Source organism: Diceros bicornis, chromosome 35, assembly GCF_020826845.1.
Source record: "Diceros bicornis minor isolate mBicDic1 chromosome 35, mDicBic1.mat.cur, whole genome shotgun sequence".
Taxonomy (NCBI): domain Eukaryota; kingdom Metazoa; phylum Chordata; class Mammalia; order Perissodactyla; family Rhinocerotidae; genus Diceros; species Diceros bicornis.
Genome location: NC_080774.1, coordinates 29,000,420 through 29,025,754, shown reverse-complemented (window position 1 = coordinate 29,025,754; position 25,335 = coordinate 29,000,420). Strand labels below are relative to the sequence as shown.

The window sequence follows — 25,335 nt, the reverse complement described above, 5'->3', positions numbered from 1 at the left end:
TTTAAAATTATGCCTTTTCCTGGGCATAATTGAACCTTTTTATGACTTGGATTTGTAATCACAAGCATTTATTACTGTGCTTTGTAGAATCCAGGTTTGAGTGGCCGTTATACTTCTGCTGCCATTTTATCCCTCCTTATGGCCCTCAACCCTGTCTCTCTGGCTGCATCCTAATGTGTTTTATACCAAGAAACCAACAAAAAGAGCTTGTAACCAACTCGTATGTAAAATAAAACCAGAAAAGTAAGTATGGGGTCAGGAGTAAAGTGCCATTTGCAAGGCCCACATGGAATGCAGGCTCTCCTCTGGGGCCTGGTGATGGCTCTGTCTCGTTCTTCCACTGGTGGTATCTGGTTATATTCCAAAGTAAAGTGTTGTACCATTTCTCTTAATCATTTATTGCACTAAAGGAAAGTAAGTAAACCATGGAGTATGGGGCTCTGGAGAGAAGTACAAGAGAGTGGTACCACAGGTGTGTTACCTTTTTTAGATGTTTTGCCATTTTCTCTCTGCCAAAATGGTACCTTGTAGGTGTAGAAACTTAATACACTGACAGAACTGAAAGAACACTTCAGTTCCTGCTGTAAGCAATAAAAAAAGTTCATCCTAAGGTGAGCACGCTATATTGAGTGTCTCTTTCCTGAGATCGTTTCCTTCCCAAGCTACTGTAAGACCAAGGGCCATTTCATGTCCAGGCTGTATTTGAGTGTCCTGGGTCAGACCAGATACATTACCTGCGATTTCAGAAATGGGAAGTGCTGTGCCGGGGAAGACCAGTCGTCCTTCCAGGCTCACATTCTGTCTTGGCTCGCATCGGAAGGTGTTCTGAGGTGCGGGCAGGTGGTTTTCCTCTGAAATATGAGTGCTAAGCGAATAATGATGCATCCAGATGGGCATCTTCCAGTGCAGTGGTCTCCATCTTTGCTCTGTACTGAATTAATAGTATACTGTAGTCTCTGTGTGGTAATATCTTTTTTTTTTTGCATAAATCATATTTTTCAAGTGTAAGGTGTTTGAACAAGTCCAGATATACTCTGTGTCTCTCCTTTATATGCTTTATAAAGTGTTGTCTTCTCTGCTAGCAGCCCTCATTTTTAGAAGCTGAAGCATTCTTTCGTTTGTTTGTTTAAAGCCTGTGTCTATACTGAAGCTTTCAGATCCTCTGAACTTTTTCCCTGGATTTTCTCTACTTTCCCTCAGAGATTTTTCTTCCTCTTCTTTTTCTTTCTTTTTTTTTTTTTTTTTGTGAGGAAGATCAGCCCTGGACTAACACCCGATGCCAATCCTCCTTTTTGCTGAGGAAGACTGGCCCTGGGCTAACATCCATGCCCATCTTCCTCCACCTTATATGGGACGCTGCCACAGCATGGCTTGCCAAGCGTTGCGTCAGTATGTGCCCAGGATCTGAACCTGCAAACCCCAGGCCAGCGAAGCAGAGCGCGCGCACTTAACCACTGTGCCACCGGGCCGGCCCCCCTCAGAGTTTTATTAAACCAACACATTGCTCAGCACACCATTGCCGAGTGCCTGAAGAGTGTGCCGGGGTTGTCTGTTCAGTGCTTAGTGAACAGTCCTACCCTTGAGGAGCTGTAGCCTGAGAGAGAGAAACAGAGTCAGATAATTGCTGTTCATTGCAATAGGCGCAGTGGAGACCCGTGACAGAGTCCCTGTGACTGTTCACAGAACCATCAGATCTTCATCTCTGGCCCGAATGGCAAATGTCCTGAATTCTGGGGTATTACTAGAAGAGAGAACCAGCGGGGCTGGCTTCTGGTACTCTGAGGCCTCTCCTGGGGCAGGAGAAGCAGTCTCTTGTTTCACCTTGTTTGTGTTAGAAGGTGGAATCAACACTGTCTTGAGGGAGGTGAGAGAAGGGGACAGGATATGCCGAGCTCCACCCAGAGGAGCTGTTCCGTGTACCTTACAGACACTATCTCATTAAATCCTCATAATTGGGTATTTTTCCCATTTTGCATATGAGAAAGTTGAGACTCCTCCAAGTTAAACTGTATGCCCATAGTCCTGTAGCTAGTAAGAAGTGGCCCCAACATTCAAAGCCAAGGTCCAAGGGATTCTAAACCCCACAGTACCTCTGCCACACCCCTCTGCTTTTCAAACGATGATCTACAGAGAGGTGGCTTTCAAATTGGTATAAAGAATTTCCTAAGACTTAAAATGGAGGAGCAGTTGGTCTTGTGAGGTAAAGAGCTTCCTTCCTGTCACCAGAAGGTTCTAGCATAGACTAAAGAGCCTTTTCTCAGAGAAGGCATTTGGAAAGGGTTTCCATGTGAGTCGTGGCTGCTTACATTGGGCGGCCTTCAAGGCCCGCATCGCCCAGACTGCACTGCATCCGTCTGTTTCAGAGCCTGAGTACAAAATTGGTGACCTTTGTCCTAAGGATAAACTAAATGAGGCCATTCCACGGATGTTTTGAAAAGCCTAATTTTCTCCCCTCAAATACACCTATTCTCAGGGAAGCCATTGAGAGTCGGGACGAGGAGACACCACTTCTGCACCCTCTCTTCCTCCTTTGCCGAGGCCCTTCCCCAGAGCACACACCAGGGTACATGTTGCTTGAGCATTTCTGTGAGTGTCTCCTTTAGTTGAAACGGCATTTTAGTGAGTAATAACCCCTGCCAAAGCTAAACTAAATCTAGAAAAGGTGGAACCAATTCTTAAGCTGCTAATAAAACTGCTCACAACATGCCCAGGGTTCATGAATCAGCTGTGACCTGGCCAGTGGTTCTCACCTACCATGTCTTCCTGGTGGTGGTTTCCTGAATTTTCAAAAAGCAGACATCATGGTTCCTGTGTGCTCCTCCACAAAAAGTCTCCCTTTGGAGGGGTTTATGAGAAACATGTGGGGACATTAATCCCATCTTTTAGGGTGACATTTGCTGACTTACTCTGAACTGTCCCTTCAAAATAAATTCATTTGACTAAAAAAAGTTACAGCACGTTAAACCCCAAACATATTATTATACCTTAGATTTTGTTTTTGTGAAGCTTCAATATAGTTGGAGCTGTATCCTAGAAGTGTGCTGGCTACTTTGAGCATATTGGACGACATCATTGTGGTTAGATATGGCAGCTTCTCTCTCAGAATCTTGGGAAGCCTCCCTTTCTTGACTTGGAAGCAGCTGTTCACAGAGGATGATCAATCAGTTTCCTTTTGAGTTACCAGAGCTGCTCAGTTTTCCTAGTGGTGAAGGAAGCTAATTGATATCCTGCCTCCTACCCTTAGCTGCTTGTTTGTTTTTAGGAAATTAAAAAAATTTTTTTAAAGCAGGACCAAGAATAAGTCCCATAAAACTGACTCGTGAATCATTAAGTTTAAGCAGTATAACTTCTCAGTAAACACTCTAGGATAAGCTTGTTGCTTATGAGATCTACCTGGTGTATAGAGTTATTGAGCATAAGCTACTTCAGAATGTTTGCCAATTTTTTTTATTGTGGTAAAATATACATAACATGAAATTTAACATCTTAGCCATTTTTAAGTCTACAATTCAGTGGCATTAAGTCCATTCACAACGGTGTGCATCCATCACCACTGTCTAGTTCTAGAACCTTTTATCACCCCAAATGGAAACCCCAATACCCATTAGCAGTCACTTCCCAGTCCTCCAGCCCCTGACAGCCACCAATCTGCTTTCTGTCTTTGGATTTCACTGTTCTGGATATTTCATATAAATGGACTCATACAATATGTGGCCTTTTGTGTCTAGCTTTCACTTAGCATAATGTTTCAAGATTCATCCATGTTGTAGCATGTATGACTACTTCATTCCATTTCTTTTTGTTTGTTTTTGGCGAGGAAGATTGGCCCTGAGCTAACATCCATTGCCAATTTTCCTCTTTTTGCTGAGGAAGATTAGTGCTGAGCTAACATTTGTGCCCATCTTGCTGTATTTTGTATGTAGGATGCCGCCACGGCATGGCTTGATGAGTGGTGCATAGGTCCACGTCCGGGATTCAAACCCGCAAACCCCGGGCTGACAGAGCAAATCGTGTAAATTTAACCACTGCACCACCGGGCCAGCCCCAACTTCATTCCTTTTTATGGCTCAAAAATATTCCATTGTATGGATGTACCACCTTGTGTTTATCCATTTTCCATTGGTGGACATTTGAGTTGTTTCCACCTTTTGGCTATTGTGAATAATGCTGCTGTGAGCATTCCTGTGCAGGTATTTGTTTCAACACCCATTTTCACTTCTTTTAGGTGTATACCTAGGAGTGGAATTGCTAGATCCTATGGTAATTCTATGTTTAACTTACTGAAGAACAACTTTTCCACAGCAGTGGATCATTTTATATTCCTGCCAGCAGTGTACAAGGGTTCTAATTTCTCCACATCCTCACTAGCACTTATTTCGATTTTTTAAAATAATATCCTAGTGGGTATGAAGTGGTAAGTCATTATAGTTTTGATTTACATTTCCCTAATGACTAATAGAGTTGAGCATCTTCTCATGTGCTGTTGGCCATTTGTCTGTCTTCTTTGGAAAAATATCTTTTCAGATCCTTTGCCCATTTTTACGTTTGGGCAGTTGGGTGGTTTATCTTTCTGTTGAGTTGTAGGTTGGTTTGTCTTTATATTTTCAAATATACACTAAAGTGATGAGAATAGTAAAATGACCCTCATGTGCGTATCGCCCAGCCACAAGTCATCAGCACACAGTCTTCTCACTCTTTCCCTCTCACCTGGATGATTCTGAAGCAAATCCCAGCCATTCAGTGTCGTCATATTCAGACAGAGTTCCAACTTCCCGAATGAATCATAGTTTTATAGTTGATTTGCTTGAATTAAGATCTAAATAAGGCTCACACATTATATTTGGATAGTATTCCTCTTTAAGTCTATTTTAATCTTAAAATTTCCCTCCCTCTTTTTCTTTTCCCTTTCCCGTTGTCTTTTTGAAGGAACTGGATCATGTGTCCTTTAGAGCTTCTACATTTTAGGTTTTGCTGACTGCATCCCTCGAGTGTTGTCCCTGGTATACACTGGAAGATAGAGCTAGGGGTTAGATCTGATCCCACTTCACATTTTTGGCAGACATACCTCAGTTGTGGAGTTGTGTCTGTCTGTCTGTCCAGCAGAGTAGAGTAGCACTGGTGCTCTCGTTCTGTGGTGTCACTGGCCACTGATAATCATTATTGCCAGATGGTGCCCTTCTAATTCTGTCCGTCACTCCTCCTTCATTCATTAGAATTCCTCTTTACAGACAGACTCCTTCATCAGCTGTTCGATTGCCTTGACCTCCAGTTCGGTCAGGAAAGTTCCATCCGGTGCTTGATCCTCTCCCTTGATTTCTCAGCACTCGGGATCGTGAGTGGTTTCCAGGCTGGGCTGGGTGTGCTGCTGTGAGCATCATCATGGACTCACAGATTTAACCTTTGAGATGTTCATGTCCACTGCACTTCCACCCACCTTCAGTTTTTAGATTCGTGGTCCTGCCGCTTGGCTGCACACTGAGGTCTTCTGGGGACGTTTAAAGAAAATGATGCCCAGACAGCTGGATCAGCCTCTCTGGGTGTAGAGCTAAGCATATGTCACCTTGAAAAGGTTTTGCAGGTGATTCTGATGTACAAAGAGGATTGAGGGTCCTTACTGGAACCCTCTCCCTCCACACGGGGCATAAGATGCAGGGTCGCTGGGCTGCCTGCCCTGGCTTCCTTCCTTCCTCCCTCTTTACCACATAAGTCCCAATACCTGGACTTCATGATGAGTAAGCCTCAGACTCTCCTTGGACACATACCCCTCCCCCTCTCCCCCCTCCTCTTCCTCTCTCCTTCTCTCCCCACCCTCCTCCTCCCCCCTTCCCCCTCTTGTGACCTGGAGCAGAGTTTGGCTAAACTTCAGAAAGAAGACAGCACCCTTAGATCTTCAGCCAGAGTGGGCCAGCAGACCTGCCAGTTTATACTGCAGCAACCCTGGGCACCAAGCAGGCTTCTGCTTGTTACTCCCAGGGCCTTCTGGGGCCTTCTGTATTTAATAGTCACTACCAGGAATGGTAATAACTGTCTCTTGATGGTTTTTTCTTCTCTTTTAGACATTACATCCCCCCCGCCGCCGCCATACCACACAGAAAAAGGCCCCCCCACCTGCCTCACTCAGATTCTCAGACACCCTCCAGACCTTGCCCCATGGCCAGGGGCTGAGGCACTGTGGGCCGGGGTTTTGCTTGTAATAAACTCCTACCTCCTGAAGGCTAGGCTGTGACCCCCAGCAGATGTCATTCCCAGTATATCAGTCACGGGAAGGACCCTGCCTCTGCCTGTGTTTGGACCTGTGGACACTGCTCTCGACAGTTGGGACAGGCATAAGGAAATTGGTGCTCGTGTGTGTTAGCAGAGAGATGAATCATGGCTTTTGGCTTCTTGCCCTATGCCCATAAAAGTGGCATTTCCTTAAATAGATCAGAACCTTAATAACAGTTTAAAGAACATGTGGTATTTGGGGGTGTATTTTATGGCCTTAATTAAACTTCAGACAAATTAAAACATTTTAAGATGTTTTGTGATATTTTTTAATCTTTTTTTTTGTGGATATTTGTGTAATTTCTGGGCTGTTATACCCCACCCCTCAACTCTTAGTGTGTACAAAGTCCCGCTGAAAGGGGCCCACGAAGGCCACAGAGAGAAGAGAGCGTCATGTCTAAAGTCACAGGAGCAGGAGAGGGCTTCTGTCCCAGGTCCAGAAGCAGTGAGTGGAAAAGGCTCCGCTGTGCCTGCGCAGGGGTGAAGGGTGTCGGGCGATCTTCCATGTCTGTCTGAGTTCTTATGAGAGGGAAAAGGACAGCAAATAGCCCCGTGAAACAGGCCACGTGTGTCAGCCCCGTCAGATCACATAGTCAACACTTTCTGGACAGAAGGATGTGCGCCTTTAGGAGAAAACAGGGCACAGTGCCTCCTTAGAGTCAGTGCTTAAGGCTTTTTTGGACTTTTTTCTGGCACGTATCATAACCCTCTAGTTTTTGTTCGGCCTAATCCAAACATAGGCTTATCTTGTAGAGTAGAAAAGCCCTTAGGTGACCTGAAGACTTAAGTGCAAAATCTGAATTCATTAATTAGGAACTTGCATTATAATTACTAGCATGTTTTCTGTGTCTCTATTTTAAAAAGAAAATTGTTTCCTTCTTAGAGAGCTTGGCACCGTTGCCTGTGTATAGTGAACAGCAGAAAGTCTTTCCATTAGTGTACATGTTCCCCTCAAAACATGGAGTTTTTGGCTTTAAGAATAGTTTATTTGAAAGGGATTGGCTGGCCCGATGCAGAAGCTGTTGATGTAGGAGTCAGGACACGCAGGGTGGAAGGCCCTCAGCCCTGCAGCCCCTTCGTTCATCTGCAAAGTGTGGACGGGCCCTTCCGCCCGGAGAGAGATGCACTAGAAGATATGTTTTACAGACAAGGACTTTCCTTATGCACTGAAAATGCCACTTTTTAAAAATAGAAATTCCATTTCTAGACAGCCTTTGTGAAATAAACATGTAAAAAAGTATACCTGTGAAAGTTTTAAGACTATTACAGATAATTTAACCTCATGATGTGATGGCTTCTTAAAACTTAATTTGTGAGTGCTCTTCCCTTAATATTTGCCATTGCTCACTATGGTCAATGGCAATCCAAACGTTAACTAAATTTAGGAGATTTTTCAAGGCTTCTGTCCTCTCAGCAGCACTAATACTGTTGACCATTCTCTCCTGTTTTGACACTCTCTTCGTTTGGCTTCTGTTTTCTCTCCTACCTGTCTGGCCTTCCTCTGAGTCCTGTTGAAGGCCGTTCTCTTCGTGGCCCTGACATGTGGGAGTTCCAGGGGCTTAGTCTGAGGCCTTCTTCCTTCTCACTGTCCGCTCCAGCCGTGCCCAGGTGATCCTACCCAGGATGCTGCTCCAGTCACCATCCTTGCATGTTTATATCCCCTGTACCCACTGCCCTCCTGAGCTCCAGACCCTCGTGTCCACGCCACCAGGCACCTCCCTGTGAGCACTGCAAACATAACCTGTCAGAAGTGCATCTCCCCCGCAGTGAGCTCTGCCTCCCTGAGGGTCGCCACTGTCATCCAGTTCTGCGAGCAGAAACCACGGTCATGGCATTGCACGCTTCCTCTGCCCTCAAATCCAGTCTGTCACCACATCCAGGTTGCTTTAGTTCCAGAGTATCTTTGTAGCCCTCACTCTCTTTCCCCGCCTGCCACCTCTCACGGGGGCCTCTCCAGTCGCCACCCAGTGGCCCCTAATGGCCCCTGCTCCCAATTCAACCACACTTCCCTTGAAGCCTGCCCTGAGCCCCGGTCCGTGGCAGTCCACCTGTCAGGCTCTGTCCTACAAGACAGCCCACTCCAGGAAAACTCACTGAATTGTACACTTTATAATTTTATTTATTTATTTATTTTTTCCCCCAAAGCCCCAGTAGATAGTTGTATGTCATAGCTGCACATCCTTCTAGTTGCTGTATGTGGGACGCGGCCTCAGCAGCGGTGCGTCAGTGCGATCCCGGGATCCAAACCCGGGCCGCCAGCAGTGGAACGTGCGCACTTAACCGCTAAGCCACGGGGCCGCGGCCCTGCTGGTGTATTTTGAATGAATATTTAGGAGTTGGGATTTTGAGGTAGCTTGTTATCTGAGTCCCTCATCCAAACCTCACTCAGAGAGAGAGTAGAAAGGAACCACACACCACACACCACGTGGGGTTGCTCCACGTTTTTATATGAAGGCCCCATTGGGTGGCAGGTGAAAGTTTACAAGTTACATAAGTGCTGTGAGGGTCAGCCGAATTGTGACCATGTGGCCAGGAGCAGGGGCTTCAGTGAGGGAAGAGCACCCTGGGGACATTCTTGATGATTCTGTTGCCTGTTGGTGTCCTGGATGGGATTGGTGCCATCCACTACAGAGTATGTTTCTGTCTCCTCTGCAGTAAGTAAACAAGACCATAAGAATCCCTTGCGTGTCTAGAACACTTCACAGTTTCAAAGCGTGTTAACAACTCTTCTTGGGTGGGCTGGGGTTTGTCCACTTTAGAGGAGGGAAGCTGCTCACTGGGGGTCGGCGGCCTGTAAATGTCAGGCCTGTCTCAGACCCCTGCCCGAAAACTTTGTACTGGTGGTGTTTTGTTTGTTTTTTCCAAGGCACAAAAACTTGAGCTTTTTTCCTCAATTGCCAAGAAAATCCAGGGTCGGTACTGTTCACCTAGCCCTCGTGGGCAGGTGAAGTGACCATGCGTTGCAGGGACCAGGAAGTGACAGGCAGATTTACCTGCACCTGTTGCTGCCTTCCTCAGAAAGCAGCAATGGAGAGGTTGGCCCCAGACCTCATGCAGGCCATTCTGCAGGGTCCAGGCGGGAAGCAGGGGAGTGGAGGGGGCGATGGCGAGAGGCGCAGTCTGGTGGTGGCCTGCAGACGCATCTGCCTTCTGGTTTCCATCACCAGGTAAACCCCGTTAGGGCCCCAGGATCTTCCTCCCGTCACTGCTCTGCCCTGGAAGCCTGGAGCCCACTGGTGGTCCTGGTTTGGGCTCAGCTGGTGGGCTGCAGCTCTATGTGTGTGCGGCAGTGCCTGGAGGACCGGGTGTGAGCAGGCCCCGCTGGGCACTGGTCATGGCTTTAGTGTGGGGAAGGGAACTGGCTCCTGTGGGAACGGCCATTTCTCTGATAATTTAATACAGTTTTGTACCTTTCTGTGCGTGTATTCCTATTAATCCTGTCATTATATTAACAGGCTGTGATAGCCATGAAATTAAGAGCTCCAGAGAGGAAGCCAGGGGAACTTTCCCATCTTCCCATCTGGATTTTCTAGCATTGTGCTTTTCAGCCTCAGAACCAGCTTTGTTGTTTATAGACTTTTCTATATTCAGTCTGCATTATTTCATAGTAGTTTGATTTTTCAGCCTTGAACATTAAAAACAATTCAGTAACGGGGTGAGGCGGGGAGCAGAGGGTGCAGGCCAAGCACTGCTGTGGAGGCGGCCTTGCCTGGGGCCTGCTCTCAGGCTGTAGGCTTTTCCCCACTCCCTTTGAAGCTCGTCTATTTCAGGACCTGGCTCATTTGCCCCCAGGGTATCTCTGGACAGGGTTAGGGAGTGGAGGGGCGAGGAGGGCGCTCAAAGGTCTCACTTGGGTTTGGTGCTTATTGGCCTTGCCTGTCCTCTGCCGGGTGGGGCGCCCGGCCGGCTCCTCTCCAGCTCCTGAGGGGTAAGGGAGGCAGTGACCTGGCCAGCCTGCCTTGGTTTGAGCTTTAGTTGTTTGGAAGTTGTTTGAGAGTTTGATTGTCAGGTATTTAAAAGTGAACTCCCCCTACCCTGGAACTCACAGGGCCATTGTTTCCTCATTGTTTAAATCGCTTTGGCATGTTTTGTAAACAAAGTTGCTGCTTTGACTGGAGGTTCCAGGTTTGGGGCTGGGTTTGTCTTGAGGAAGGTGGGGAAGGCTGGGGTTCCCACAGCTGGGTCCTGGGGCGCAGCCGTTTCCTCTAGTGCAGGAGCCTTTGCTGCGAGGCGCAGTGAGGCCAGGCACGTAGGCGACTCTGCCAGAGCCGCCTGCCTTTCAGGGAGCTAGAGAAGAGGCTGTGGCGGCAGGAAGTGGAGATTTGTTTTCCTCCAGAAGTGACTGTGACCTCTGGGGGCAAGGGTCAGGAGTCCTCAGCAGCCGTATGCTGCCACTGGCCTCGCACAAGAGCTCCGACACGTCATTTAAAAGTTTCTTGCCCTGTTGTCCGTGTGACAATGCCCGGTGTCCTCGGCTCTTTCATCAGCATTCTTGGTCACAAGGACTAGTCGGATTCCTCGGAGGAGCACAGATAGGCTTTGCACTTAGACCTGAGTTTGAATAATCGCATGGACCAGCTACGTGACCCGGGCCTCTCTGAGCTCCAGCCTCCTTATTTAAAAAGGCTCCTGGGTGATTGTGAAAAATAAAATGACATACTGCCCATAGGATGCTTGGGACAAGGATTCCTGTCCCTGTCCTCCCTGCTGCCAGCCCAGTACCTTGGACAGGTCACTTCCTTCCCCTGGTCCTAGTTTCCTCCCAGATGGAGCTGACACCCCTGGCTGCTGCTTCCTGAGATTCCGAGGAGATGAAAGAGGCACGTTTGCTCTGGCGGTTAGCAGCAGTAACTCTCGAGCACCGTTCATGGCGTGGCGCCTTCATGGGAGGCAGCGGCTGTTACTGTCCACCAGGGCAGAGGCCCCTCGGAGGGCAGCCCGGGCCCGTCGGGAATGTAGCGGGGTGCCTATTGGGACTGTGTCTTCAAGGCCAGGAAGTGTGAGGCTGGCAGCACTGAGGCAGGGAGGATCTGCCCGGGCCCAGTTGTTTGGGGGAGGGCTGGTGTCACTGGACGGCTAGCGGTTGCACTCTCAGATGGCAGCCCGCTGGCCACCACAAGCTCATGCAGCCTTTCCCTGTGACTCTTGGCAGGTTTGCATCTCTTTGTGCCTTAACCTGGTAACTTTCCTCCCAGCAGTTTATGAGCAGCACCTCCAGGCCAGGTCGGGAGACTGGCAGCAGCAGATGATTGGGTTACTGAGGGGGAATGACCTCTGGACTAATGGCCCACAAGCTGCTCCCTTCAGAAGGCTTGGGTTTGAGGAGAAGCCCCCAGAGGGCAGTGTTCTGGGCGCTGGCAGTTAGGGGCTAGACAGTTCATTTATATATATATATTTTTTTTTTTGGTGAGGAAGATTGGCTCTGAGCTAACATCTGTGCTCATCTTCCTCTATTTTCTACGTGGGATGCCGCCACAGCATGGCTTGATGATTGGTGCATCAGTCTGCTGAAGTGGCACGCGTGAACTTAACCGCTACGCACCGGGCCGGCCCCATAGGTCATTTTGACGACAAAACTTAGGAAAAGTTCAGCCTTGTGCTCCTCATTACCTGCTGCTTTTGTAAGGAGACTGACCTCGAGCTGTGAGACTGGGCTGAGATGGTCTCCCCGGCCTGGTCCCCATCCTGCCCGGCTCCCCTCAGCCCTGAGCTGCAGGTTCCCTGCTCAGTTTCAAGACCTAACAGTTTGTACAGGAGGCTCAGGGATGGCAGACTTTGCAAAACTCTAGAAATAGTGGTATTGCTATTCTGTGATCACTTGTTCTTGGAGGAATAAGAACAAGTCCCCAGGGTGCCGGCCCGGTGGTGCAGGGGTTAAGTTCATGCGTTTGGCTTTGGTGGCCTGGGATTTGCCGGTTCGGATCCTGGGCGCACACACAACTATGTACTGGGGGCTTTGGGGAGAAAAAGGCAAAAAGAAAAAGAGGAAGATTGGCAACAGATGTTAGCTCAGGGCCAATCTTCCTCAAAAAAAAAAAAAAAAAGAACCAGTCCCTGGGAGCTGGTGGTCTGCCTTCAGCAATAAGAGTTGGGCTTTCTCCGTCACCTAGGCAGCTAGCTCTGGATGCAGTTGAAGGCTGCATGAAATGAACAGTGAGACATCGAACAAGAGGTGTTTGGGAGGTGCTCTCTTTTTCAGTTTGTGGCGTTTACATAAAGTGTGTGAATTTCCAAAATTTAATTGTGGAGTTTCATCTTCAAAAGGATTCTTGCAGGGGCCGGCCCCGTGGCTTAGCAGTTAAGTTTGCACGCTCCGCTACTGGCGGCCTGGGTTCGGATCTGGGCGCGCACTGTTTGTCTGGCCATGCTGAGGCGGCGTCCCACATACAGCAACTAGCAGGATGTGCAACTACGACATACAACTATCTACTGGGGCTTTGGGGAGGAAACAGGGAAAAAAAAAAGGAAGAGGATTGGCAGTAGATGTTAGCTCAGGGCCGGTCTTCCTCAGCAAAAAGAGGAGGATTAGCATGGATGTTAGCTCAGGGCTGATCTTCCTCACAAAAAACAACAACAACAACAAAAAAAGGATTCTTGCAAATAAGGAGAAAGGCTACGTACTAGCTGAATTGCATTATCATATCATAAAATATTCTGAATGATATGTTACTTTCGTAGTTGCAAATAATTTAATTTGAATATGGAGTAAGGTACCTCTTACAAAAAGGTCAAGGTGGTTCTCGGAGAAGCGCTGTGGAAGCACATGGCCCCAGCAGTGTCGGCTCCAGATCCTCCCACTGCACGAGGGCCGCTGCTGATGTCTTCAGAATACAGAGGGTTTTGATGTCCATAAATCTTGCTTCGAGTCCCTAGTAGGGGAGGTCAGGCTGAATCATAACTGTTCTTAACATAAAGCTGCTATTCCCCAGCGTCCCTTGAGGCTGTGGAGCTGCAGGACCAGCTCCCCATGCCCCTGGTTTTTCCAGCAAAGGTGGGGTGGCTCACACCTTTGCCACTGCCATGGCAGCGATCTGCAGGTGGTGAGCGGGATGGGGTGGAGAATCGATGGAAGGGTCAGTCGCGGACACCAGCTGGGTCTTGGGACACGGCCCCCAGCACACCATGCTTTCTCCTGAGGCTCACTCTGCCTGGGGTCTGGAGGCCATGTGGTGTCTGAGGCCTCCTCCACCCTCCTCGGAGTGTCTTGAGAAGATCCCAGTGTCTCTTGCTTACATGGTCTTCTTTTTTCCTCAGAATATTGACATTACAAACTTCAGCAGCAGCTGGAATGATGGGCTGGCCTTCTGTGCTCTCCTGCATACGTACCTTCCAGCCCACATTCCATATCAAGAACTGAACAGCCAAGATAAGGTAAGGCAGGCTACGAAACGGCCAGCTCCCGGAGTCTCATCCCAAAGGGAGAGGTGGGGGTGAGAAACAGGCAGCACCTTCTATCCATGTGATTTCACACACCACATCACTGGCTCACGATGGCCCCGACCCAACTTGGTCTTATTCTGGGATTGGATTTTTTGTGCTGAGCCAGCCAGTCCCTGACCACCTTGTGTGAGACGTTTGGCTGGTCCCCAAGTGATGACATTCCCAGTGGGAGCCGTCAGGCTTTTCTGGGTGACCACATTTAGGACCAAGAACTGGCCAAGGAGAGCTGCTCCAGACATGAGTGGTCTGGGCAGTGCCACCCCCAGCAGGCTGGCCTCCTGCTACCTCCAGGCCAAGAACTGACTGAAAGCACAGCTCTGTACAGTCCAGGGCGTCATCTGAGGCGTCCCATTCAGGGTACTGCTTGGGGACAGGGTTGGGGGTCAGCCCCTGCCCCAATGGGCACTGGAAGGGGACCCAAGCCCAAGCCCTCTTCTGGTCCCCTGCTGCACCCCCGCATCAGCCCCCTCCCATCCTTCAGACAGCCCTTGAAGGTTCCCACAGGGAGGAAACTCATTTGACAGGTGTTTCTTATTAGCTTTTGGGGTATGTGCCCAGGCAGCTCAGGACCACCATGTCAGAAGTGGCCCTTTTCCACAGTAAGGAAGGAACAAGTTTGGGGATCACTCCACAGCTGGTGACAAGACGAGCGGGCGGGGCCCTGCGAGGGGCGGAAAGCACGTGACCAGGGCACTAGGAGTTGGCCGGGAGGTGTGAGGGCCTCTGTGTAGGTGTGTGTTGATACCACATGGGGGTGGGTGTCCCTCTTTCCCAGCAGCATGTGGGAAAGTCCAGGTCGCCTTCCTCCTGGCCTTGTCCACTCCAGTCACACAGTCTCTTTTACAGCGAAGGAACTTCACGCTGGCCTTCCAGGCAGCTGAGAGCGTCGGCATCAAATCCACTCTGGTGAGCCGCCGTCTCCCCTGAGTCACTGAGGGCCCCTCCTTTTTGTTAGGAAGAGCCTCCTTCTTGTTCAGGGAGATCCCTGGGTGGTGCAGGGCCTGATAATAAGGAGGCTACTGGGTGAGCATGGGGCCCACGCCGTCCCTGTGCCAGCGAGTGAGCCTCTTGTCGGTGAGGGTGCAGAGGGGGCTTTCACCCCTGCCCTGTGAGCGCCTTATGCCTCTCGTGCAGCATCCCAAGGAAGCGCCCCCAGTCGGGTGGGTTGTCTTGACTGCAGTCCCTGCAGCCTTGAGCTGGATTCTTCCTTAGAGTCGCCTTCTTCCTTAACTGAATCCTTGGGTTCAAGTTTATAAGTGTCATTGTCAATGGGATATTCTAGCAGGTCTATCTGCCTTTTATCAAACTAGAGGGAGAGGGTAGGGTGAGTGCTGAGTCGAGGAAGGTGGCTTCAGAGGCTGAACAGGTGGTTCCCGCACCTCACAAGGGCCACAGGAAGCTGCTGCTCATGGTGTGGGAAATGAGCTGTGAAGACCACGGGTTGTGGGTCCCCGATGGCCTCTGCTTAGCGCCTGCAGTAGCTCAGAACAGACGTGCTTTCTGGGAGAAAATATTGCAACCAAATGCAAAGCCAGTCCTTCCACACCTAGAGACACTTTCCTTAAATAAACTGTGCTGAGGGGTATTGTGTAGGAACACCCACAGATCATCGGTGCACAGCTTGGGGATTTCCACAGAGTAAAGAACCCTTTGGGGCCAGTTCACAGACCCCAGGATCTCCCTTGGGGCCTCCCGGTGCCACCTCCCCACCCCAAGGGTACCCATCACCCTGACTTTTAACAACTGGATAGCTTTGAAGAAGTATTTATACTACAAGAGTGTCATGTAGAGTTCCATAAATATATCTTCTGAATTTACAGAAATATGCTTTTTTAGGGTGGCTTCTATTCAATTGCATAGAGAGAAAGAGAATTTAGAGTTATTGAAGTATTTCCTATTATCTGGATATTTTATATCACGTGTAAAGTTGTAATATATAAAAAGTGGGCAGTTTCCCCACCCTAAGTCCTTGACCTTAGTCAAGATTCTTATATTGAAAAAACATGTTTTCTTTTTTCTATACCAAGTCACCAACGGGTGGCCCGTTCCATCCTGCTGGCTCTGGCAGCACGTTCCGTGTCCCTCACCCATGGAACATCTCAGAGCAGTGCCCTTCAGACCGGCTCCCTCGGAAAGTCATAGATGTTCTTCAGCAACGGCAGGTCTCTCTTGGAGGCCTCCTGGTCATATGTCAAGTCCAGGGTTTCCCACCTTCCTTTTCCTGCATCAGTTAACATCTCACAGATCACTGGTACTCTGCAGGATACAGTTAGAGAGCAGTGTCTTCCATGGTTTCAGATGTTTGCCGTGGCGAAGGGTATTAGCATGTTGAGTCTGGGAGCCCCCGCACGCACAGGCACTCCCAGGATGATGACTGGGTGAGAAGGGCTCTCAGAAGTGACCAAGAGGAGAGGTTTAAGAAGAGAGGCAGGTGGGGGAGAGGGTCCTCACAGGAAATGACACCCTTCCAGCCCGAGAGGGCTGTGGCAGGGAGCAGGGTGGTGACCTGGTGTGGGGCTCTGGGGCAGGGCTCGAGCAGGGGCGGGTGGCTTGGGGGTGGTGCTGACACCCAGGGAGGAGGCGCTTCCCGGGGGCACTTGGTCAAGATGGAGCAAGCGTCTTGGCCAGGCCTTTGACGTGTGTGATCCGGGTCCTTTAAGCCCCCCCAAACCTGAGAGCCCATATTGCTGTGGCCAGGAGCCTGTTGAGACAGGCCAGGAGCTGACCTAGAATTCTAACCAGGCCTCTTCCTTCTCTGTCAGGACATTAATGAAATGGTGCGGACTGAACGGCCCGATTGGCAAAATGTGATGCTGTACGTGACAGCGATCTACAAGTACTTTGAAACCTGAGCACACCAGGACGACCCTCCATAGTTATCAAGCAACACCAACGCCATTACCTACATGCCCTGTAAAGCTTTCAGTGACTCTCTGGGTTGCCCCACAGTGTGTGAGCCTTCAAGTTGGGGCCTCCGAGTTGGGAGAACGCGGGCCTCTGTGGCCCACGACTCAAACTGGGCTCCTCCCTCATGACCTGTCCAGTCAGAGGTCAACGTGGGCTCAACACACATCATGCTGATTGGCAGCCGGAGTTTTCCTTCTGAAGAGAATATTGAACTACGTTAGTGCTATGGGGTGTAAAAAAAAAAGGGCTCATGGCACAGCAAAACTTGGGAAAGGGGGTTAAATTATATGGACAGCTCACACAGGGTTAGTGACAGCTGTAGCCACAGTGCTTCTTGACTGCTCGCTGTGCAAGTTCCATCACCCGTGAGAACCAAGTAGGGAAATCAGGGCCTGGCAGAGGTTCCTGCTTCCTGGTGCTGGGCAAGTGGGCCTCGGCCCTTTACGTGGGCTTCGGGGAGTGTGTCACCACAGCAGTGGGAAAGCCACCCCTTCCCTGTGACAGGGCTGTCCTAGCCAACACAATTTAGGTTTTTTCACCGTGAGCTAACAGATGGTCAAGACCTGCGTTCCTGGCTCTCAGGATCGGCTGCTGTTGACAGGCCACATGGCTGTGCCTCCATCGACAGGAGACAGGTCAGGTCCCCTTTGCTGATACGCTGCTGACCTGTCCTCCAGCCTTGAAGGTGCCGGGAAACCTGGCTCTGACTTTAGGTTTCTGGACAAAAGATTGGTCATAAGGAGTTCTCTAGTTAAAAAAAAAAGTTTTTTTCTTAAGAGCAATACTGGGGGAAAATAGCTCTTGTTTTATTAGTACCAAAGTTAAATTGTTTTAGTAAACATAGAGGTAAAACACAAAATCTGGACGTTCGCCTGGTGAAAGTCTGGAATGAAGGTGGAAGTAGCAGGAGAAAAAGCTGAACAACTTGAGGGATCCCAGACAGTGTGATTTAAAATCACTTCTGAGTGGCTCAGACGTAACCCTCCTAGGCAAGAATCGAAGAAAGTGCCTTAACTCTCCTTGCAAGGGTAGCCATCGTACAGAGTGTCTCAGAGGCCACCGCCTCCACAGCCATGGTAGGATGTCATCGGGCTTGCAGCACTGCAGCCCAGGGATGGAGTTGGTCCCCTGCCATGCCGCCCTTTCCAGGTTCTGAGCGACAGGAAGCCGCACCACAGCCCCTTCTATGCGGTTTGAACTGAAGCCTTATCACAAGGTGTTCTGTTGAGAAGACTCGGGCTGGGACTCGGCCCTTCTTGGGGACAAGGAACCCACGTCTCATGTGCGCCTAACACAGTAGCTGTTCGTTTGAACGATGTCAAGACCTGTTGCTTCCAGAATACAACTGAGTTTGACACCTGCAAAGTAGCAAGAGAAGAGCTGCCACCAATGGAAGCAGGATCGCTGCCCCAGCCACAGGATGCAAGGAGGGGACCCGCAGAAGGCCACCCAGCATGTGGGCTGAGGGTTCTGCATGATGTTTTAGACTAGGAGTTTGACGTGTCTATAGCCTAGAAAAGAATGTGGTTATTATGAAATGGGCTGTGTGTGTACAGCCTGCTGGCCCACGGTCACCAGGTGGCTGATAAATGCCCTCAACCCTGCCCAGATGTCCTAACCTGGCAGCTCCGGCTGCTGCCCCAACTGGAGGTGTTCTGTGAAATGCCCGTTTTAAGCTAAGGAAGGAGAAGCCCGGTGAGCAGAGGCCAGCCCCGGAGCACAGCAGAAGACCCTGGTGGACGCCTGTCCCCATCGTTCTTGTTTCTGCTGCTCTGTTGACAGTTGTGCTGTGCTGTCAGCTGAGGGACTGTTAGGGGGAGAATCATTGTTTTTAAATGTCTCTCCACTTGGTTTTTCTGCGTCCCACTTTTGCTCTTGTTTGCCCTCACGGAGGCCTGTGCACCTGTCTGGACCCAGTGTGTCTGATCTGAGGCCATGTGTTTATTTATTTATTATGTTGGGCAGAAGCTGTTTTATCCTTTGACAGAGAAGACTTTCTTGGGTCTGTAGGTCACACATTTGTCCCTTCCTAGCCAAGTGAGCCAGCCCTGGCGGCTTGTGTTTTCAGGGAGTCACCAGTGTCTTTGGAGGAAGGTTTTAGAAGGTGGCTGCTGTTGATGGGCTGTGCCCTCATGGCCGGCATCGCCCAGCATTGTGTGCAGGGGTTGGTGACAGGGCAGAGAGTGGCCACGGAGAGGGTCTGGCCTGGGCTGTCAGCATTTGCATGTGGGTCCGCGGGTGAAAAGATTCCAGAAGCATGACTTTTTGCTTTTCTAATAGAATTCGTATAACACTACTGGCTTTATGAGATGATTATAGACAGTCATATATACCTAAGAGTGAGGCTCTGAGGTGCTTTAGTCCAGTGGCACTTGATGTGGAGCCTCCAAGAAGCCATTTTGCCTCTTTTTCCTTCAAGCACAAGCTTTACTGTAAGAGGGCCAGTTACGTTTCTATTTCTGTCGACCACAGGCTTCTGCTGACTGATGATACTTTTTAATTTTGTTCTATTATTATTCTTGAATGTATTAAAATTGCTGAAACACCTCAGGCTTGGGCTTTTGTAGCTCACCGCTCCCTGCTGCCCCTCTGATATAGCGTGAACAGGACCCTCGCTGCCTCCTGGGACTGGCTGTGGCCATGTGAGCCCTGAGCCCAGCCTCCGTCCCTCTGGCTGCCCCTCCCTGTAGCTCTTGGGCCAGGAAACATCGTGGGGGAAGGACTCGACTGCGGGTTGGGAGAAGTCCCACCCTGGGCTGCAGCACATAGCTACGTTCTTGGCAGATGGCCCAAGTGAGCCCAGAGGTTCTGACCACCACTGTGAGCACTGAGGTTCTGTGACAGGTGCCGAGGCCCCAGAAGCACTGTCCGAGATGCCCTACAAGGATGGAAGCCCCGGCATTCCCCAAGCAGACCCCAGACACATGCTGTTTTGGGGCGGGGCGGGGGGTGCCTTGAGGTTTTTTTAGAAATGTATTTTCTTGGAGATAATTTTCAGAACATATAAAATTATAGAGAAACAAAGAAAAATCAATAATTATACCACTCAAAGGCAAGCAACCAGTCAGGCCTTTTTTCCTGTGCATCTCGTGTGGAATGATTATGAATCCATGGAGCACAGCCCAGAACAACACTGCATCTTGTCACGTTGCACATGTCATATGCAGAAGGGTCCCTGGGGCTGCCTGCCACTTCACACTGGGTGACTCAGGGCGCCCTTCCCAGCCTGAGACCCCCCTCCCCAGGGTCAGGGGGTCCATCCGTAACTGACTTGCTCCCGGGGAGGCCCGGAAACCCACTAGCCTGAGTTAAGGTGTGTCCTGTGAGTGCTCACGAGCCCCCAAATGGTGCTGACAGCCATGGGCATCCATTGTGGCCCGGCTCCCAGAGCGCAGCGCCCAAGCCCCTGGGCTGCAGGGCTGGGCGTGGACAGGACTGAGCCAGGACCAGGTGTGGCTCTGGCTCCTCCCCACTCACCAGCTGTGGGGCCTGGGGTTGTCGCTCAGACACAGCTCATGTCCTCCGCTATAGTATACGGAGGTCATTCTGCTGTGGTCAGCATGAGGCTGCTGAAGCAGGCACATCAGGGCCTGCGTGCAGTGGGCACTGGTCACGGCGGCAGGAGGGGTGACCCCACCCGGGACCCCTGGGCAGCAGGAGCAGTGGGGGCAGCACTGGCTCTCTCAGCCTCTGCCCCCAGCCCTCTCCCCAAAACAATCCCTCCTGCCCGTTGTGTCAGCTGAGGCAGGCCACTGAGGGGGTCCTTCTGCAGCCCACCTTCCTAATGGGCTCAGAGCCTGTGGGGCTCATGAGGCTCCTCTGCCTGGCTGGGCCTCCAGTGAGTGGGGAGACCTGGCCAACCCAAGGCCTGTGCTTCCCTCGACTTGGCCCTTGTTCTTCCTGTCCCAGGGCAGCACCTCTCAGAAGGGAATCATTTTCACCTTGATTTAGGGGAGGTTCTAGAGGGGCCAGCTTTGATGGGTGGAAGCAGGAAAACAGGTTCCTGGGGGAGAGGAGAGATCCAGAATGGATCTCACACCCTCCATCCACAGCCTCATGGGGCTGGGGTCCTGGACCTGGGTGGCCATGAACTGGTGGCACACGGTGGCCAGCTCTCTGGCCCCACCCTCACAGGGCCGCACTTCCTGCAGCCTTGGGTTGGTTTTTTGTTGTTGTGAGGAAGATCGGCCCTGAGCTAACATTTGCCAATCCTCCTCTTTTTGCTGAGGAAGACTGGCCCTGGGCTAACATCCATGCCCATCTTCCTCCACTTTATATGGGGCGCCACCACAGCACAGCTTGCCAAGCAGTGCGTCGGTGCGCGCCCGGGATCCCTACCGGTGAACCCCAGGCTGCCTTAGCGGAGCGCACGCACTTAACTGCTTGCGCCACCAGGCCAACCCTGGGTTGGTTTGGGTTGTTTGAGGTTGTCCCTTAAGTGGAGGACAGGAACAGACATAAGGGGTCTTGTGCTTGCAAGCACCGTGCTCTGCGTCAGGTGGGTGAGGGGTGGATTCTAGTCAGGGTCCCAAGTTGCTGGGGAATTGCCAGCTGGAGCTCTGACCCTAGCAGGTCAGAACTTGGCTGGGCTGCAGCTGGTCATCTGTGCAGGAGGCAGGGTGGGGGCCCAGGAGGACAAGGCCCCACGCTCCCTGGGCCCAGCAGAGCCCGACGGCTGTGAGCGCATGGGGGAGCAGGCTGGTGTGCGGGAAGGGCCAGGAGCTGGGTGCCATGAGGGAGGATCAGAAGGGTGGAGAGTGACCAGGCACAGCCTGAGCAAGAGAAGTCCGAGCAGCCCCTGGAGGATGTCTCCATTATCGTGTGTGTGTGTGTGTGTGTGTGTGTGTGTGTGTGAGAGTTGGGGTTCTGAGGGAGTGGGCATGGGAGGGAGCCTACAGGTCTAGGAAGAGGCAGAACCAGAAAGGCCCAGGAAGAACACAGGATGGCGCATCACCGGGCAGGAAGCAGGTTGCACGCGTGGGAGTCAGGACACCCAGAGCCCTGCAGGTCTGCCAACACTTGTGATGGGGTGGGGCTGTTCCATTTCTGCAAAATGGTGACCCCAAGAAGGGGCTCCTCCTGGACCCTGTTACCCAGGCATCTTGCTCTTTATGAGGTATGATAGGGAGGTGCCTGGTGGGGCAGGAGGCTGGGGGCGCGGGGATGGTGGGGAGGAAGAGGGGGCCTGGTTTGATGACCTGGCAGCTGCTGCATGCCAGTGCCTGGGCTCCTGGCTTAGGGCCATTCTTAGGGTGGTGAGTGACAAGCCCTGGCATGCAAAGGGCTGTCTCTGCCCACTGTGGAGCCCAGGATAAGGCCTCTCTCTATCTAGACCTCAGTCTCCACATCTACTCCAACGCGCCCAGATCAGCTCAGAGGCATGGGGTTCCTAGCGGGGTTACTGTTTGACACCCAGAAGCTGACATGGGCTGAAGCATCTTCCTGGGGGCTGGGCTAGAAGACGGGCTGGGGGCGGTTGCTCCTGCGGCTGCCGTGGCTGTGGGCGGCTCAGGGAGCTTCCTCTGCCATGATTCGGCTTCTCAGAGCCTGCCTTAGTCTGAGCATAAACTGGAGCCCTGTGAGGGCCCCCCAATTCCTCAATTCCAGAGCCCCAAAGTCTGTGGTGCCCGTCCCCTTTGGAGGAGAAGCTGGCGAGTACCTTAGGGTGCCCTGTTTGGTTCTGGGTGCTTTATCCTGGGTCTGACATTTCTTTCTCCCCGATGTGGCCCAGCTGGCCCCACAGCAAACAATCAGGGGCCATAGGCCACCCAGGTGCATCCTGGACAGGAACAAAGCCAGCAGGGAGGGGTGGGGTGGGTAGTCTGAGAACAGAATTCTGGAGTGGGAGCAAGCCCAGCTGGCCCTGCTGCCTGGCCTGAGGAGCCCGGGCTTGGATGGAAGGAAGGGTGGGTGCCCACAGCCCTCAAAGCCCGCTTGGGGCTGGGCAGCGAAACCAAGGCCCAGAGATAGAAGTGGGGCCTGCCAGGGCCATCCCCGTGCCCACTGAGGAGCAGCAGGCCTGTGCCCCCACCCTCGGGCCTGCAGGGCTGCCCAGGTGCAGGCACCTACCTGCACAGGGGCCTCCCCCAGTCCCTCGGCCTGACAACTGAGGAGTGTGGTGGGGCTGACGGGGGCACAGGACTGGCAAGAGCACAGCAAGGCCAAGAGTGAGGAGGAGCACAGGCCCCTCGTGTTAGGGGTGTGGCAGCAGAGGGTCCCCCAGGAGGGCCTGGAGGAGAAGATGTGGGTCAGCCATGAACACGTCCACTCGATAGAGGAGGCAGAGTTTGTGAACAGCTCTCCCAACATGCCTGCTTCCTGTCATCACTGAACTGGAGGGTCCCCGGAGTGTGCTGTCTCTGGGCAATGGCTTCACTAAAGGCACATGACAGATGACACAGGACCACTGCAGCAGCTCCTTCTGCCTCTAACAGGCGGGAGGGGCTGTCGTAGGGGAAGACCAGGGACCTGGCGCTGCCTCTAGGGGTGGGTTCCAGGGGCCTGGGGAGCTGGCTCTGGGGCTAGATCCAAGCCAGGCCCTCCCTGACCTCCCCCGGCTTGAGGGCATAGCTATCCCAGGCCTGGGGCACCCACACTGAGGGGTAGGAGGCTTCCCACTGGGCCCCAGGGGTGAACTCTGAGGGCTTTGGCACTCTGACCCTGAGGACTAGCTGCAGAAGTGAAGCCTTCAGTCCCTGCCTGCTGGGCACAGCCTATGTGGAGGCAGGTGTTGCGTGGCCAGGCCACATGTGGGGAGGTCTGGGTGGGAAGGGTGCTGGGCCCCAGAATGGAAATGGCAGGGGAGAGAATCACTGGGGCTCATGCTGGGGGTTAGGGGACAAGAGTGACCCCTGGATTGGCTGAGTGTTGGTCTCTGCCCCATGAACCCCATAATCCCTTCGGGCCCCTCTCAAGGTGAGTCTCAAGACAAGCTGTTCCTTGCATTTGTTGAGTGAGGACTTGAATGAATATGGGCCCAACAGATGTGGACAGGAGTGTTTTGTCCCTGCTGCAGGAGGAGTTTACTCCGCGATGGCCCAGAAGCAGGAGTGGGCCAAGGGCCTGGGGGGAGGGTTCCCTGGCCAGGCAGCGCCCCCAGCCTGTTCCTTATGTCTGATTCAGGAAGTGGCAGGGCAGAAACAAGGGAGTACCATTTTACAGGTAGGCAGTGGGTCCCTCAAGGCCTGCGGGAAAGCCACAGCACCAGGGCAACCTCAGCCAGCAGTCCCAGGATCATTGTCCCCACCTGGTAGGGGAACTCCTTCACTAAGCAAGCAAGAGCCATGGGAGGATGGGCGGGACACTCCTTTGGGCCCCCGTTCTGCTTCAGTGGAGGTGAGTGAGGGGAGGACAGCATAGCCAGCTGAGGCTCAGCAAAGGCCTGGACAGGGAGCGAGTGGGGGCGAAGGGTGCGACAGGACCAGATTGAAGATGGGAAAGGCATCTGGGGACAGCAGGACGTTCCCAGTTCGAACATTCTCACGCGTGCCTCACCCCATGACGTCTTGGGTTTTTCTCAAGTTGGGGTCGCGACCCCTCCCAACTGGCCCTCCTCCAACTCCTTTGGCCTTGGGGGCCCCACTGGACATTAGGAGAAACGGACTGGGGAGCTAGCAGGCCAAATGAGGAAGAGAGTCCAGGCTTTAGCTCAGGAATGAGCTGGGGAGGCTGCCAGGCGATCGAGGCTGAGTCCAGGCAAGTGGTGGGCTCTCCCTCCTCGGACAGACAGACATGCTGGCCAAGCGCCCGTGCTCCCCCTTCCCACCTGCCCTCACCTCCCGCCCCGCCTGGCTGTGCAGAGCTGCTGTGGGAGACGTGCTGCCGCCCCGGCCTCGGCCTGAGGGTCCAGCTTGGCCCTGGGGGAGCCCCTCTGCACTGGGCCTCTTGCCACGACCCCGCCGGCCCCAGGAAGTTCAAGAATGCAAGGGTTCCCGCAAGACCTTGGTCACCAGTGGCCATCTGATGCAGCTTGTCCTGCTGTGCACAGAATTGCGGTTACTCCAAGTCTATCCAGATTCCAGTGTAGAAGGCAGGTAGCCTTGTATGGCTGGGCTGGGGCCAGATGTGAGGTCATTTCCAATTTGGAGTCTCCAGAACATGGGCCTGGGGAAGCAGGGGGAGGACAGACTCCCAGCCCAAGGGTCTGAGATTCCAGGTTAGTCTGTGGTGCAGGTGACTCCCCTCCCTATGCTCAGAGAAGTAGAAGCACTAGAAGCTGTAAGAATAGGAGGGGTCCTGGCCCAGAGTCTGGAAATTGGGGTGGTTTCTTAGAGACATCTTTTGAGCTGAGGTTCCACCCTGGCCCCCAGGGCAAGACTCAGGAAGGGAGGGCAAGGCCGGGGACTGGGCAGTGGAGACCCTGAGGGCCTTGAACTCCATGGTAAGGAGGCTGGACTTTTATCCTTCTGGAACTGGGGAGCCATGGAAAGATTTGAGAAGGAACGGGCACTGGGCACTTCCCAGGCCACAACTGGACACTGGGGAGGGGATGACACAGGAGCATGGACCCAGCCCAGCTCCGATGATAAGGGACACCAGAGCTCCCGAGGACAGAGCAGCAGGGGCAGCCCTGGGGGCTTCTTGGACAGGAGAGAGCACGGGCCTGAGGCCCGAAGGGCTTCACCAAGCGGGGAGGGGGACTCCGAGGCAGGACGCTCCTCGAAGGGGAGGGGGTGTGACGCTGGAGGATGCGAGCCTCGCGGGGAGAGCACGCTGGGGGGCCAC

At 52.2% G+C, this 25,335-nt stretch overlaps 1 protein-coding gene across 3 annotated transcripts in view; it reads left to right on the top strand.

Moving 5' to 3' along the window:
- Nucleotides 1-19,161, top strand: part of SPECC1L (sperm antigen with calponin homology and coiled-coil domains 1 like) — a 155,901-nt gene extending 136,740 nt beyond the window's left edge. For 2 of the 3 annotated variants that reach the window (XM_058531967.1, XM_058531966.1), the window contains 3 exons: nucleotides 13,519-13,635; nucleotides 14,551-14,610; nucleotides 16,467-19,161. In XM_058531967.1, the coding sequence (XP_058387950.1) occupies nucleotides 13,519-13,635; nucleotides 14,551-14,610; nucleotides 16,467-16,556 (267 nt within the window). In that variant the 3' untranslated portion in view covers nucleotides 16,557-19,161. Of the gene's footprint in view, nucleotides 1-13,518; nucleotides 13,636-14,550; nucleotides 14,611-16,466 lie in introns of those variants that run through there. The other variant, XM_058531968.1, reaches the window with a different exon arrangement.
- Nucleotides 19,162-25,335: the final 6,174 nt, after the last annotated feature.